The sequence below is a fragment of the Pieris napi genome, chromosome 5 (assembly GCF_905475465.1).
Source record: "Pieris napi chromosome 5, ilPieNapi1.2, whole genome shotgun sequence".
Classification (NCBI taxonomy): Eukaryota; Metazoa; Arthropoda; class Insecta; order Lepidoptera; family Pieridae; genus Pieris; species Pieris napi.
Genome location: NC_062238.1, coordinates 12110718 through 12126332, shown reverse-complemented (window position 1 = coordinate 12126332; position 15615 = coordinate 12110718). Strand labels below are relative to the sequence as shown.

The 15615-nt window shown below is 34.4% G+C and overlaps 1 protein-coding gene across 2 annotated transcripts; it reads left to right on the top strand.

Moving 5' to 3' along the window:
- The first annotated feature begins 3487 nt into the window (after positions 1-3487).
- Positions 3488-15487, top strand: LOC125049896 (superoxide dismutase [Cu-Zn] 5-like). 2 transcript variants are annotated; one of them, XM_047649410.1, is made up of 5 exons: positions 3488-3579; positions 10350-10412; positions 11688-11900; positions 12917-13167; positions 15309-15487. In XM_047649410.1, exons 2-5 carry the CDS (start codon positions 10356-10358, stop codon positions 15394-15396), a joined length of 609 nt encoding a protein of 202 aa, XP_047505366.1. In that variant the 5' UTR covers positions 3488-3579; positions 10350-10355; the 3' UTR covers positions 15397-15487. The 2 variants fall into 2 exon arrangements, with proteins under 2 accessions (XP_047505366.1, XP_047505367.1); XM_047649411.1 differs by lacking the exons at positions 3488-3579; positions 15309-15487 and adding an exon at positions 7986-8058 and having other exon boundaries at positions 12917-13254.
- The last annotated feature ends 128 nt before the right edge of the window (positions 15488-15615 follow it).

The window sequence follows — 15615 nt, the reverse complement described above, 5'->3', positions numbered from 1 at the left end:
TCATTATGTTGTTATGATAATTATTTTTGTTAAATTGAATTTCATGGTTATCTCTGAGGCGTGATTTTTCTAAAAGTTAATGCTTATGTTATTTATTTATTTTAAGTTCTTTAGGTATTTAACTTATAAAAAAACATTGCACACAAAGAGACAAACAACGCAGTATAACCACATTTTTTATTTCTCATTTATTTTTACTTCAAGCAATTTTACAATACAATACAAATATTAATTATTAATAAGGTGACTAATGGTTTAAAAAAACTTTTTAACGATGAGAAGGTCTATAGGTACCCAAGAAAACACAAACAATATTATTTTAACTTGCTGATAATATTCTCATGGAATGGAATAATTTGAGGTCGGCAACGCACTCGCGAGTTCGCTGGCATTGAGAGTGTCGCCCGTTTGTTCCATGTACTATAACAAATATAAGCCTATATGCTTGTCTGAAAATATAACTTTCTTTGTTTATTTATTTAAATTTCTAAAACCATACACGTTGTTTTATAAAATTATACAAGGAAATATGACATCACAAATTTTTCGCACATTATTCAATTATATTAGAACATAAGCAAGCTAGCAGGGAAAAAAACAAGCAACCACCAAATAAAAAATAATAATATTAATAACTATAACTAAATAGAAACTTAAACCTCATTAAGGGCATGATAAACAAAGTTACGTTAAGTTGGAAGATTGTTGTAAAATAAATCAATATTTTCATCAATGTTAGTAATCAAGTTGTAATAGGGAGATCGTTCTAGTAACTCTAGGAGAAGAAGAAATGATTTTTTTAAGAAGGTTAGTATGACTTTACTCTGTTTAGTAGTCTCTGAGTTTATCCATTCAGAACATCAGTTGTATTCTTTATAGTCGAGTAGGTGATCAATAAATATGTGTGTGCACCCCCGGCTGTGCACCAATAGACTTTCTTTTGTGCGCATTTAACATTCGCTCGAACGTTGCAGGAAAACATCGTGAGGAAACCCACATGTCTTAGATATCGGAAGCCCAGACATAAAGAGGTTGTAGCGCCACTGATTATTATTATTATTGTATAACCGTTTAATACATAGAGATACAAAAATAATCTCATTAATATCAATATATAAGCGATCGTTTTCATAGTATCAAATTTTTCGGAAAGGAATTCAATATTTAAGAAATCTTAATCTTCGTAGTACGGTTGGGTCATTATGTGGGTATGGGTAGTGGCATACCTGTGCCGGTCGGGGACCAGTAGGTTGGCCTAGGTACCACTGGATCGCCAGAGTGGAGGACGCCCTGCAGCTGAAAGCCAGCAGACGGGAGGTGGTAAAGGACAGAGAGCGCTGGAAGTTGCTCGGTTCGCCAGCGAAGTGTGTGAGTGAGTAAGGAATACTAAATAACCTGAAATAATAAAAAAATTGAAATCTGCAATAAAACCTTTTTTTCGTAATAAAAACCACGGAGTTCAATGTCAATTATCAAAAATGTCAATTGTATCAACAAACGTAAATAAAAACATTGCAATGGTGACCTAAAATGAACCGAGATTTTGTCTACGACAATCAAAGTGACCGATCATCAGCCTGGATTAGAGCTGGGAATACTTTGAATAAGTGGCTTTGGGGTGCTTTGTGCTGTGGTGTACCAGGTATACCATGCTACTTCTGCTCCTGCTGTGAGAAGAATGATGATGATAGGGAGCGCCCCAGAGTAAATCGTTAGTACCAAATTATATGTTTAAATTATTTTACAAACTACAATATCCCCATCCCGTATGTGATGATATTTACAATATCCAAAGATATTTATTTAAATAGAGAGAGCATACCACGTAATCATTGCAACTAATTCTATAGTCAGAAATTTTATTTGGAAAATAGATTACGCTTCTAAGTAATAGATTTTATGACCATTTTCCTAACGCACTCAGTTTAAATTTAAATCTCTTGTGTGGAATGTATCGGACATTCCAAACCCATTATTCATAGACCTGACAGATATTATTACCTGAGATATCAAACGTTTAAATTTGCATCAAAGGAAGTTCACATATAAAGCCATTTTTTTAGGATCTATTATGATAAGCTATGAGGTGATAGGTAGTTTAGTTTTACATATAAACAATAATGTAACTGTATATTAGTCAGATGTTGACATAGCCGCCTCGATTATAATCCAATTAAGAAAATTATTATATTCTAAAATTATTTAATCACAGCCGATATCACGACACATCACTATTGGGCTACATTTCTACTTTATAATATATTTAACTTATGTAGATTTTCACCATCCCTGCGACAAGATTTTTTTTATCAGTTCAGTAATATTTCCAAAAAATTAACATGATACGTCTTATGTTATTTAATTACGTCCTCGTTCGCGTGTTTGTACACTGATACTGTAAGATATTATAATCATCATGGCTCACAAATCAAAGTCGGTTGAGCCTCATTAGTCATTATATTTATGATAACCCAAAGGTGGATCGTCCTCAATTAAGCATTCCATTTTTGCCACCATTGTTAACATATAATTTGAACTATTATACATTTTTAAAATACGCGCCCTGGTATGAAAAGATTAAGTTAAAAGACTTTTTTTTTTTTTTTTTTTTTTTTCGTTTATTTGCAATCAGCCCCAAGGCTATGAGCAAATTTTTTCTGTGGTGCTGTCATGTGGAGTGACTTCCCATTGGAAGCATCTACTCATCTTCTATCTAGAGCTACTGCCGGTCTTCTAGCTCTAGAACATGGTGACGTTTTAGTCGACTCACATACAAGTAATAAAAGACTTAGCCAGTTTTTTTTAACTAGGTGAACAAGCTATCATTTTTATGTACTACGAACGAGCGCAACTTTGAGATGCTAAATAGGATCGTATAAAAAATCCTTTACATTATAATATACATATACAGAAACCCTAAATTTGTCGAAGATCACAAATATATCTATAATTATTATCTTTTAGAAGGAACTGCAACAGCCGAACGAATGTCCCGTCCCCACCGTCCCCACGCACCCAGAAGCAGAAAATCCACCCCAGAAATGTTGTCAGCAGTCCGCTGCGCCCTTTCACAGCTTCAAGGTGAACCAGCTCCACCGTTACCCACCAGAAAGTCAAAACACGCACCGGAACCAGGGTGAATAAAGTTGAAATAAAATTTTACGCCTGACAGTTTTTTCATTTCTAATTGAAGTACAATTGCTGACTTTATATATCAGGCGCTTATAAAAAATATAATATTTTGTGTTATTATGCCCAACATTTGTGAATACTATTAATAAAACATCAGTCTAGAATACTTAAAAGTTATTCAATGGAAGAGTGTTATATGTAGACAAGAAAGAAAAATAAATTTTTGCATAGGATTTGATCGCATAACCTCAGAGTTAAGCTGAAGTCACTTGGCCATTACTGCTCTCTAGTTCCATAACCTTAACAAATATCGCTCTACTTTCTACATCTTATCAACAAGGTTTACAAGTCTATCGCGTAATAATGTGATAGTACATTGTATCAGTGGTATTGAAAGGTGGTGTTGTGTTTTGTAGTTATTAGTTCTGTGTAAAGTGTTAAAATTTGGTAAGTGTCATTTCTAATTACACCTTTTCCATTTTATTTTTGTGTGAATTAGTGTGAATTAATTATGTATATGTTTTCGGGTGTACAAGCTTAAATAAAACATATTTAGCGTAAAATTAAATTAAGCATGTAATTTTAAATTCTAATTATACAATATATATAGTACTTGTTGTTCAATTATACATGAAATAATGTCTTCTAATCATCGTCAACCATAGGTAGAAATTCTTCTACAAGGATAACATTAATAATTAGTTATTAATTAGATTAATATTTAGTTTTAACTGAATTCGGCATATTTCTATGTCAGTTAAAGAAAATACGTAATTTTTAAATATTATTTTATCTATTACACATTACTACAAAGAACGAATACTCACTATAATTTAACAATAAATATTTGTATTTGTGTATTCGATCAAGGAATACTTACAACCGAATGAATCATGAATGTATAGTTTTAGGTTGAGTTGTACTAGCATTTATTGTTCCCTGACGCGAATGTTATTTCATTTTTTTAATACTGTTTTTATATGTTTACTTCTTTCACTAAAATAAATCAAATTAAGAAGCGCAGTTCACGATGCCCTCACAATCTTATTCTACCTAAGTATAGAACCAATTATTACGGTAAAAAAACATTGAGCGTTGGGGGAGTGCTGCTGCTGTTTTTTTTTTTCAAATAGCCAAGTAGTTTTCATATCCCATGGAGACGCAAGTTAATGGGTGTTGCAGTGAGTGCCTTTTGTGGTTGTCCCGTAAGTTCGTTTGACGCCCTATCTTATAACAAATACTTAGTAGTAGCCTTCTCTGCCTTACACCGTTACCTTTATGGGGCTAAAGCATGCCGGTTTCCTCACGATGTTTTCCTTCACCATCCGAGTGATTATTTAATGTTTATTACACTTATTATGGGACAAACATTAAGGTTTTAAAAGTAAGGCGATTAAATAGATAAATATTATCAATTTAAATACATTCTTAAATAAATTTAAATTTGTGTTATCATAGATGGATTAGAAAATGTTTTGATAATAGTCACCTATGTAAATTAGTTGGTCAAAGTTTTAAGCGCTAACGATTGCCTACGATAAGATTCGGCCAGTCAAAAGTACCAAAAGGGCAGAATTTGTTCACTAAATTTTACCTTAAAATCTTTGAAAATTTTACTGCGCTCCTGGTTCAACGCGTTAAATTATAATTAATAGTTAATAATTAAACTTATTTTAAAAGATAGTTATCAGTAGGTACCTGAATGTTAAGTAGGGATTTTTAGTTGGTGTTATTTCTACCTGATATACGAGTACTGTGTTGATAAATGTCGCCTTAACACGGCTAGACATATATTAGGTCCTTCATATTAAAAATTTACATTTTGTATGGGAGGACAAAATGTAGATTTTTTTAAAATATAATATATTTAATTAATGAAAGTATGTACCATTGCTTTCTATGCACTTTTGCCATATAGATGCTTTTATTGATAGTTCATTGATCCCTTTACAAACCATTCGGACGGGAATCAGTAAAATCTTGCACGAAAGCTATCCAAATTTCGATAAAAATGGTAATGTGTTGGAGAAAGGTCCGGGGAGTACTGTGGATGTCTTATTTGGTCCAGTAGTTTTTGTGTGAAAACATAACAAACATACATACAAAATCACAAATGTTTCCTCTTTATAATATTAGTATAGACATGTACTATGAAGATTGAAGAAGGTTCAACACGAATGGAAGGTTGTAGAATGTGATAAATTACCAAAGTGATATTGAACTTTTATAACTAGACCAAGGTGTACAAGCGGACATATAAATAAACGTAAGCTTCAATCATTCACATAACGAAATTAATAATTAACAATTATACCAAATGTAATATATTCTGTCATACTTCGATGGGATATACACGAGCGAGTACAACGAGTAGATACAGGACTGACAGCTTTATGGGCAGTGAAGCCAATTCCTACAGAATATTCCCTAATAGGAAAAATATTCCCCCAAATACCTAAATATCGATTAAAACCCCCTAAAGTTTTTGTTGTACGCTCGGTTTAGAGGTAATTCACATCACAAATACATAGAAATAGTATAAAACTGCTGTTATTTCGATTTTGGAGTCTTATAGATTTGATAATTCAGTTATAGCCACGCTTGAAGTTTATTGTTGGTTTAGTTTGTTGGTTGGGTTCTAGGTTTAATATAAATTGTATGGAATCGAGTATTTCTTAAATGAAGTACCCCTAAATAAATGTACTTGGCATTAGGGGCGGATCTACTTAAGGGATTTTTGGGCTGCAGCCCAGGGCCCCCAGTCCCCATTGAAAACAATAGGCGATATTTAAAAAAAATCTAAATCTTAAAAAAATCCAGTCATAATGAATCCTGAGATCAATCAACTCGCGTGCGATGCGCGACTATCGAACGGAACGGGGAATTCCCCGTCGCTTGTTTTCGGTCGGTGTTTTTTTTCGCGTGTGCGTCTATTACGGGGGACTTTCCCGTAATAGCCCAGAGCCCCACAAATTCACGATACGCCCATGCTTGGCACTGTTAGTGGGTAAAATTCTAAGTTCAGACTTTTTTAACATACAGGGGACATTCTTGGCCCCTGGCCTCGACTCTGATTCTTACCCTACCTTTATACGAGGGTTCGAAATCATCACCAACTTAAAAGATAAAAATTTTCGCAAAGACGATTTTTCGGGCTTACCTTAGAGATTGGAACCCGAGATTTCATGATCTGCAAATGATCATGCTAACCACAAGCCCAATAAGACAGTCAAACTAGTATTAATATTCAGTAGACACATAAATTCTCGTTGTTTATTTCTAATGAATCAAAGAAATGTATGTATATGCCTTAACAAACGCCAAAACAAAATGCAAAAATTATTTGTGTTCGTTATTGTAAGGACAAGGTTTGTATGAATCTGTAAAAAGATCGAACAAATGTTTGTTCCTTAATCCAATATAATCAGTGAATTAATGTCAGAGAACTGTAAGACAAATTATAGGATCAAAGAACCCGAGTTCTTGTACAACCCTTGCGTTGCTGACCAACCCCCGCAAGACTTTAAGTAGATAGGCCAACTGTAATTCCCGTCTTGTTTCTAATTTATTGTACCCCAATGCAAATATTGTTGGGTTCAATAAGGCATAGTAGGCAAAGATGCCTCATTCCATACAGGGCGTCCCAAAGTTATGGGACATGAAGGAAAAGTACCTTAAATATCATAGATAGGGTATTTTACTGAAAGAATACTTTATGTTATTTTTAATAGTTAGTAGTTCTGCATTCAAAGATTTTCTAAAAATTACTCGCCTCGTATGGGAATCGAACCGACTTAAATGTAAAAAAATAACCCCCCTACTTTTTTGATGTTAATCGAAAGAATGGCATCTCAAGTAACATAGTATTTTAAAAGAAAGGAACAGCATGAAATTAATCATTTTAATCATGTCCTACCTCGGGCGATTGCTGGTGATGCCGTGGGGTTTTAGTATGCACAGCAGTGAGTCCCACATAACCCTTCACCACGAGGCAAACGTGCCGCGGAAGGGTAAGCTTATTTCCCCACGAAAAAAAAGCGCCGTAATGTTGGTAAACGTTGTTGCCCTTCGAAGCACAAATCCCATTACATGCTTTTTAAAAATTTCCACCATATGATCGAAAACTCAGTAAAAACATATAAATATATGTAAATATTGTGTTACTGTATGTAGCGTATACTTTCAAAGTTGCAATACATTGTGCAATGTAACCAGTTTGAGACAAGCTCGTTTTATTTCTTAACAAATCCTTTGGTATTTGTGGACTGCTCCAAAATAGCTAAAGAAGTAAACTTTGGGTTCTGTGTGCTTAAGCGTTCGTCTAAAGCTTTACAGAAATGATTTTTCCTCTTGGTTCACTTCTTTTAAAACTATACGTGAATTTATTTATTAAAGTTTACCAGATAGTACTAAATCTACGGTATATGTTACAAACTGTTTATCTAAATCACAATTAAGGTAAACATAAATAAGAAAAAAATCAATTAAAATATATACTAGTTAAAATTTAAATTCCAGAAATTTTTGTTAAGCACAAAAAGAAATATTTAAAAATTCGTTATTATAAAAAGAACTAAATGAGATGTTTTGTTTACTATTGTGGTAGTTTGTCGTCACATTTTTTCACAAGATGCCAATGATTTTTTTAGATAAAAAACTATTTAATAAGTCTGATAAGAAATTGTTTCAAGTGATCTGGTTTTCACCTTCACGGATTACCAAAACATCAATGACGGACAGATTAATAACAAGTACATTCTAGATTACCAATCAGTAACCCCAATTTAAGATGACCCTTGTTTTCTTAAAGTATTTCGAAGATAGTTTTATATTGTACCGGTATTGAGGGCTCAATGTATTCTGGTGTTGTTTGTGTATGTGTTAAATTACACTTTTGCCTCATTCACTATTCAAGACTTGAGCGAGGTAAGTCGTGTTTCTTGTTATTGAAGGTTATTTTAAAGATATTATTAATAATATAACGTTGAAAAACACCCTTGAACTATAGTCCTCCTTTGAGGCTTTTGAAGTACATAAAAAGTGATATACACATTTTGTATTTATTTATTTTATTTTTTTTATTTATTAACACTTCGTTGCAAAAAACATTAAATCAAACACAATACAAAAAAAAAAAAATATATAAGGGATGCAACGGGCGGCCTTATCGCTAATAAGCGATCTCTTCCAGGCAACCCTAGTTAAAGAAAAAACTAAAAAAGAAACATGATTCGTGCGAGAAGTGCAGAAACAAATGTTATATAAAAAAAAAATATATATATACATAGTACCTTAATCTAAAGTACCTAATACAAAAAAAAAAAAAATATTAACAACAGACTAAAAACTTAAAAGCTAATCTTACAAATACATGGACAGCAAATAGTGATGTAAAAGGAAACATAAGATTTATACAAGTCACGATTGATCAGGATAGGATAAGGTTAAGAAATGTTTATGCAGAAGAGTTTTAAAAGATGATAGAGAGGTAGCCAATCGTACGGAGTCGGGCAGCGTATTCCACAACTTAATGGCGGAGATCGTGAATGAATTGCCTAAGAAGGATGAAGTGTGAGAAGGAATTTCCAATAAACATCTATTAGAAGAGCGTAACATATAGTTAGAAGGACCTAAGAATTTAAAGTGATTTTTGAGATAAGAAGGGGTTTTCGGATTAAAAAGAATTGAGTATAGAAGTTGAAGAAGATGAGCGTGACGTCTGAATCGAATAGGTAGCCACCCCAGCTGCCTGCGGAATTTAGACACATGGTCATATTTCCTAAGACCAAATATGAACCGTATGCAGAAATTCTGCAGGCGTTCGATCTTGTCAAGTAGCTCTTCGTTCAAATCAGAGGAGCATGAGTCCGCATAATCGAGAATAGGAAGCAGAAGAGACTGCGCTAACATAGTTTTAGTGCGGATAGGAAGGAAATTAGAAAGACGTTTCAGAGTAAAAGAAGCGGCGTAAAGTTTACGGCTGATCTCCTTTACGTGATGACCCCAGGAAAATGTTTGGTCGAAGAAGACTCCAAGGTTTTTAACAGTCTTATTGAGGGCCAAGGCCACACCGTCAAGGTAAACACCAGGGAGCTGAGCCCATTTGACTCTTGAAATAAAGAAAGGGCTTCCGATGATGATGACTTGACTCTTGGCAGGATTAATTTGAAGACCAAAGTCTTTACTCCAGTTGGCTATGTTTTCAAGATCATCATTCATCGCCTGTATTGCAAGAGGAAGCTCATCCAGTGTAGACTGAACGTAGATTTGGAGGTCATCAGCGTAAAGGTGATAACTAGCGGATAGATGTGCAGTCAGGGTATTGATAAAGATAGAAAATTTATTTATTTAGTCATAAAAAAAACTATACTATAAAACCGGAAAAGTAATATTACTATTACTCCTAGTATGTATTACCTAGTAATGTAGTAAATAAGTAAGAGACCTATATATTACTATTACTCCCTTTTCCGGTTTTTAAACAGGTATACTGTGGAAGTATTTCGTCATTCGGCAATGTTCGGTAATTTATCTTATTTACTGGAAGGATAATAATGATTAATTGTTTTTCTTTGTTTGTATCGTGTGCGTGCATTAAGTACATATTTATGTACCTCCAGAACAAAGTTATAATTTAATAAAAACATAATTTATAACTTCTATGATAATTTTAAAATTTTCAAAGATTTCCATTGAAAAAAATGCGTGAAATAGCTTAACCATATTATATGTTTAAAATCAATTTATATGTACTGATAGATTGTTTAAGAAAATTGTAAATTCCCTAGGTTGGAAGCCCGAGAAATATAGTTCTCGGGCTTCCAACCTTAGCAGAAGCAGAAGCATTAGAAGATTTTGTCTTTAAAAACCATTTCAGCATTTAAACATATTATATAATTTGGTCGCGATATTGGAATTTTAGATGAGTGAAAATTGTGATAAGAAAAATAACACTTCGAAGATAGTATCAGAATGACATTTTCAAATGCTTTCTGATGGAAAACAGACTGTTATCAGCGATGCTCGTTCTTTATGCCTAGTGTTATATAGATACATTTATATAATGAAAGAATTGTTTTTTCTCTTTCCCTTGGGAAGCGTGTTTGCTGTGGCTGTGCATTTTGCTGAGCAGCAGACTATTCCACAGCGCTGGTCATTCCGCCAGAGACCACAGCAGCTAGTTTTAGTAGCATTAAATATATAAGTGATAATTTCAGATCAATATGGTGGCGTATTTGTTAGCTGTGTTCGCGTTGGTGTCTGCTGTGTCAGCTGAAAATGTAAGTAAGAAAGAAGGTCCAGGGTTGCGTGACTTGTCTGATAATCTCACTGGCACTAGACGAGAGAAAATCCCTTTAAAAATCAAGTTCCTGGGTTACTTTACAACTCAAATAAATAATGAAAATCATAGGTTTGGGCCTCAGATTTATGTATGTTTTTCATAATCATTTGTCCAAGTAATGTTCAAGTTGGTGATCAGCTTCCTATGCCTGACACTTGCTGTTGATTTTATGGTCTAAGGCAAGCCGGTTTCCTCACGATGTTTTCCTTCACCGTTCGAGCGAATGTCAAATGCGCACATAGAAAGAAAGTCCATTTATGCAGCCGGGGATTGAGCCTACGACCTCAAGGATGAGAGGGATAAAGGGACATTCAGAAACGTACTGCGCAGTGCGCTAACAAGCGCGTATGTCAACAAAATTTTAGAATTTTTATCACTTATATGTGATGTAGCACATGTTTTTTTACAGCATTTTAAACTATGGCTTGGTAGACCTACAGTTTTCGTTGTTGGTAGGTACAATCATGGAGAGAGAGAGAGAATTATGGTTATGGTTTGTGGACTCAGTTTCCGCCCTTAGACGCTCAATAGGTCCGTTGTACGTAAAGTCCCGGCTAACTAAGCCAGCCTTCCAAAAGCACAGAAGTTTTCTGGGCACTTCGCAGGCTTCTGCACATGGGGCTGTCTGACGCGCCTAGGACATAAAGATGTTTATTAAGGAGACAATGGCCCGTAATTGTCTCTATCATTGTTTTGACATTAGTTCTGTTAAAGTTTAGAAGTTGCTTTGTCATTTTTGGGTTAGCTACTGGCAGAACCATTTTGGATTGCAAGCAGTCCGCACTTAATGACCAACGTTGGTGCTGGAGTCAGATATCTGGCGAATCCATGTTCGCACTTGCGAAAAGGGCAAGGCTAGGAGCGGATACGGGCCAGCAGGCAACATTCAGAGCCTCCTCGCCATCATCGGCTGCATCATTGCCGAGAGATCCACTGTGTCCCTTCATCCACTGTAGGGTAACTCTGTTTGACAGGGCTATTGCCTCCAGTGCATTGTGACACTCTATTACCAGTTTACTGTTCGTCGTTTTGCTTACTAATGAGAGAGAGAATTACGAAACAAAACAATTACGGGTTTCATTTGCTTTTGATTGGTTGAACAGCAATATAATTCAATCAGACACGCGATAATTACTACATTAATCAGTTAAATAAAGTCTTACGTTTGTCATTATAGATTGGTTAATAAATATTTAAAACGTCTTACTTTTAGCATATACAAGTCGCCAAAGTGTTTCTCACAGAACCACTCCGGAAAAATAATATCCAAGGCAACATCACATTTACACAAGTTGATGAGCACAAAGTTCATGTGGAAGGTGTCGTGATTGGTCTGCCAGCTGGTCGCTATGGCTTCCACGTTCATGAGAAGGGGGATCTGTCAGGAGGTTGTGCAACTGCTGGGCCCCATTTTAACCCTGAAAAGGTAAGTAATGGTTTCATTTTGTTGAAGGTTGAACCGACTTCAAGAAAGTAAGAATGTTAGAACACTAAATTAAGGTGTACCGTGCTATCCTTGCTAAAAAATTTGCTTGCTGGGATCGAAGCTAGGACCTTTCAAGTATTACGTTAAGTCTATGCTTGAAAACGTAATGCACTTTCGAGGATTTCTACAAAAAATTAATACGTTTGTGTACTTTTGAGCGCTTTACTTTATTTTGCTAACAAGATGAGGGTAGGGGGGTGGGGAAATTGCTGTAAGATTTACTGTTTGTTTTTATTGCTTACGTAATACTTGAACGGCCCCGAAACCAAACTATTTCTAATCTATTATGGATCGCATTAAGGAACCAGAAGAAACGTAACATTAGGTTTAATGAGCCTTATTTCCTTTGACTCAAGCCGTGGTACAAAAAACAAATATATTCTGTATATGGCCTCATACCATGGTTCATCAAACTAAATAGTTATTACTTTATTTACTTTACGCAAGTTAGATAAGACAAAAGTAATTGACTTTTCTGTTTTTCCGATAAGAAATTCTTTATTTATCTACAAACAAAATATTCCATTATAAGTGACTATACATTTCGTAACCATAGTTTTACCCCATTATTCATACAAAATAAAGTAGTAGTAGTCTAATAAGAGTGCGATTCAGAAACGAGACCGCGAAATATGACTCTCATATGCAAAATTCAATACATTTTGACGAACTGAAGATGGACTTTAACTTAAGTACAGATACCGGCAAATATCTTGAACATTAAGCAAGGGATTGAGGGAAATATTGCGCAGCGCGGGACACAAACGTCAATTGATTTACCAATCACGTGATCGACACGTCACTCTCCCGCCGCCGCGGGAGTTTTCACCCCTCTACGATTAACCCCAAATATTATCCTTGGGGTTGAACTAAAAAATATTAATCCTAGAAATATTATACATTTATCAATTATTTGGCAAATTTTATAATAAATTTTCATGCATCTCTTTCACCAGAAACAACACGGCCATCCGAACGACAAGAACCGTCACGTTGGCGATTTAGGCAACGTAGTTTTTAATGAAGACTCCATGGCTACAATCGATTTTATGGACACCATGATCGCTCTGTATGGCCCTCACTGCATTCTGGGAAGGTCTATTGTGCTACATGAAAGTGATGATGACTATGGAAGAACTGATCATCCCGATTCGAAGACGACTGGAAATGCTGGGGGACGCGCCGCTTGTGGTGTTGTTGGAATTGTGTAGGTTCCAATATTTTACTAACAGCTGTACTACTGCATAACGTTATGCCTGATTAATTAAGGAAATAAAACTCAAAGAGAACTCTATTTAGCTTTTGTGTATACAGTTATATTTATTATCCCTTATTCAAATCCATCATTAGGATTTAATTCCATCATCAATCCATCATTAGCTTAATTTAACTGTTAATGATTGACTCTAAGTAATGCTGATTTTTTTTGTATCGTAATTCTTAATTGCGTTCATCATACTCAAACTTATATCTATTTTTAAATACTAAATGTAAGTAATAAAAGATGATCTTTATAAAAAACTAATGTATGGAGAATTCCTCGAATAAGCATAATGTTAAGGAAAATACGATAATTATATATTCAATAGGTTTTCCTTATAACAAAATGCATTTCTATGTTTTTTACTTGTACCACTATACGATCTAATCTAATAAATAAGTTTATAATAAACTTAATAAATAATTGTAAACCATTATTCCCACATCCCTTATTCTGGAATTATTGAAATATTGCTAAAGAAACAAATATTTGAATTACGAATGATTCTGTATATAATAGAAGGTTGTATGGGTAAGTTTTTCAATCGAGACTAAGGGAGAGATCCAGAAACGTTTCTCATTTCTGAATCTTAGGGTTAAGGTGAGTGTACGAACGGGAGTTAACGAATTTTCCTTAAGAATTGTCGCAATATTTCGTTTTGGTAGCGCCTTTTGAACATAAATCAGCTGAGAACTGCAGAACACGAAGAAAATAATAACTAACGAAGATTAAGTGTATAATAAAACGAACACCCATCTTATTTGTAATTTTTATAGTATAAAATTAAATTGGCTTTTAAAAAATAGAAATTCATCAACTACATGCTTAAATCATTTTGATTGGTCAACCGCATCTCTAGTCCATGGTGTGTGTTTGTCCAATCACAATCAAACTCACCGTTTCATCTCTGGCCTGTCGACTGTCGTTCTTCATTCTTAGTAAGTCAGATTTCAATTCATGGTTTGTTTGACCAAGGAGTTTTTATTTGTTTTGTCAGCAGATGCGCAATTTCTATAGTGAAACATACCTACTAATGTTTATTTATTAAAGTTCACCACATCATATACAATGCTATACAATATATGTTACAAGCTATTTTTTCTAAAATACATGACAATTATGGTAAACATAAATGTTACAAGAAATTAATAAAAATATTACACTTCTAATGGTGTGGTGTTTACTGATCTGTGAGCACCAAAGTTAGTTAAACGTCTGATTACTACAATCTTTTATTTATTAGCTACTTCGCGTCATCTGCGCTCCGTAGTGCATCGGTCAAATTGTAAAGGTTCAAATAATTATGCATACAAATTGCATACAGCAACGTTGAAATCGCTGTACATAGTACTGACGCAATTGGATAATCTGTTAAAGCGAAGCAAAACTATTTATTTATCTATTTCTTATAGTATATCTTATAGAGCAATGTTGGCCTGGTGGCTTCAGCGTGCGAATCTTATCCCTGAGGTCGTAGGTTCGAACCCGTGCACCAAAGGACTTTCTTTCTATGTGCGCATTTAGCATTCGCTCGAACGGTGAAAACATCGTGAGCCAGCTTGCCTTAGACCAAAAAAGTCGAGGGCGTGCGTCAGGCACAGAAGGCTGATCACCAACTTGCCTGTTAGATAAACAAATGATCATGAAACAGATACAGAAATCTGAGGCCCTGACCTAAAAATATTGTAGCGCCATTGATTTATTTTTATTTTTTTTAAATTCTTATAGTAACAATTATTCTTATTTTTTATTTACATACTTTAACACACTAATCTTCCAAGACTTCTTTACTTACACTATTAATTTTTACTATTATTATTACATTCTTTTTCTTTTGTTGCGTCTGAGCCGCAAACGAAGTGTTGTGGTCTCTGGCAGACCAGCGCTGTGGAACACATCTGCTCAACTGCATAATGCTGAGCCAGGGCCAGTTACAACCACAACACACACAATACACACTTAAAATGTACCTTATTTCTTTTTTTTATTATTTTGTGTGTTTATGTGTGTGTGTTCCGTTAGTAATAAATGTTATGTCTATGTCTACTTAAATTTGGCATTTTACAAGTCTGGATTATTTCTTTCAGCGATCCTGTGACCCCGTGGAACTCCAGTGGAACCATCAGTGCTTCTATCTTGTTGATAGCATCCATACTTACTCTAATTATGTATTAAATAAGTTTTAAACATTTAGAATAGTATTCGTAGATTTTACAAGTTTTATAGCGCCAACTTTTCAGAAAAACAGTGAAAAATATTAACAAAACACTAAGTTATTAGGTTTGTACTTATTTATTATTAATATATCTTATATAACATAAATGTAATATAAGTAGTATTTTAATGACAATACACGATTATGAAGACTTTGATGTTTTATTTTTGCTCTCAAAC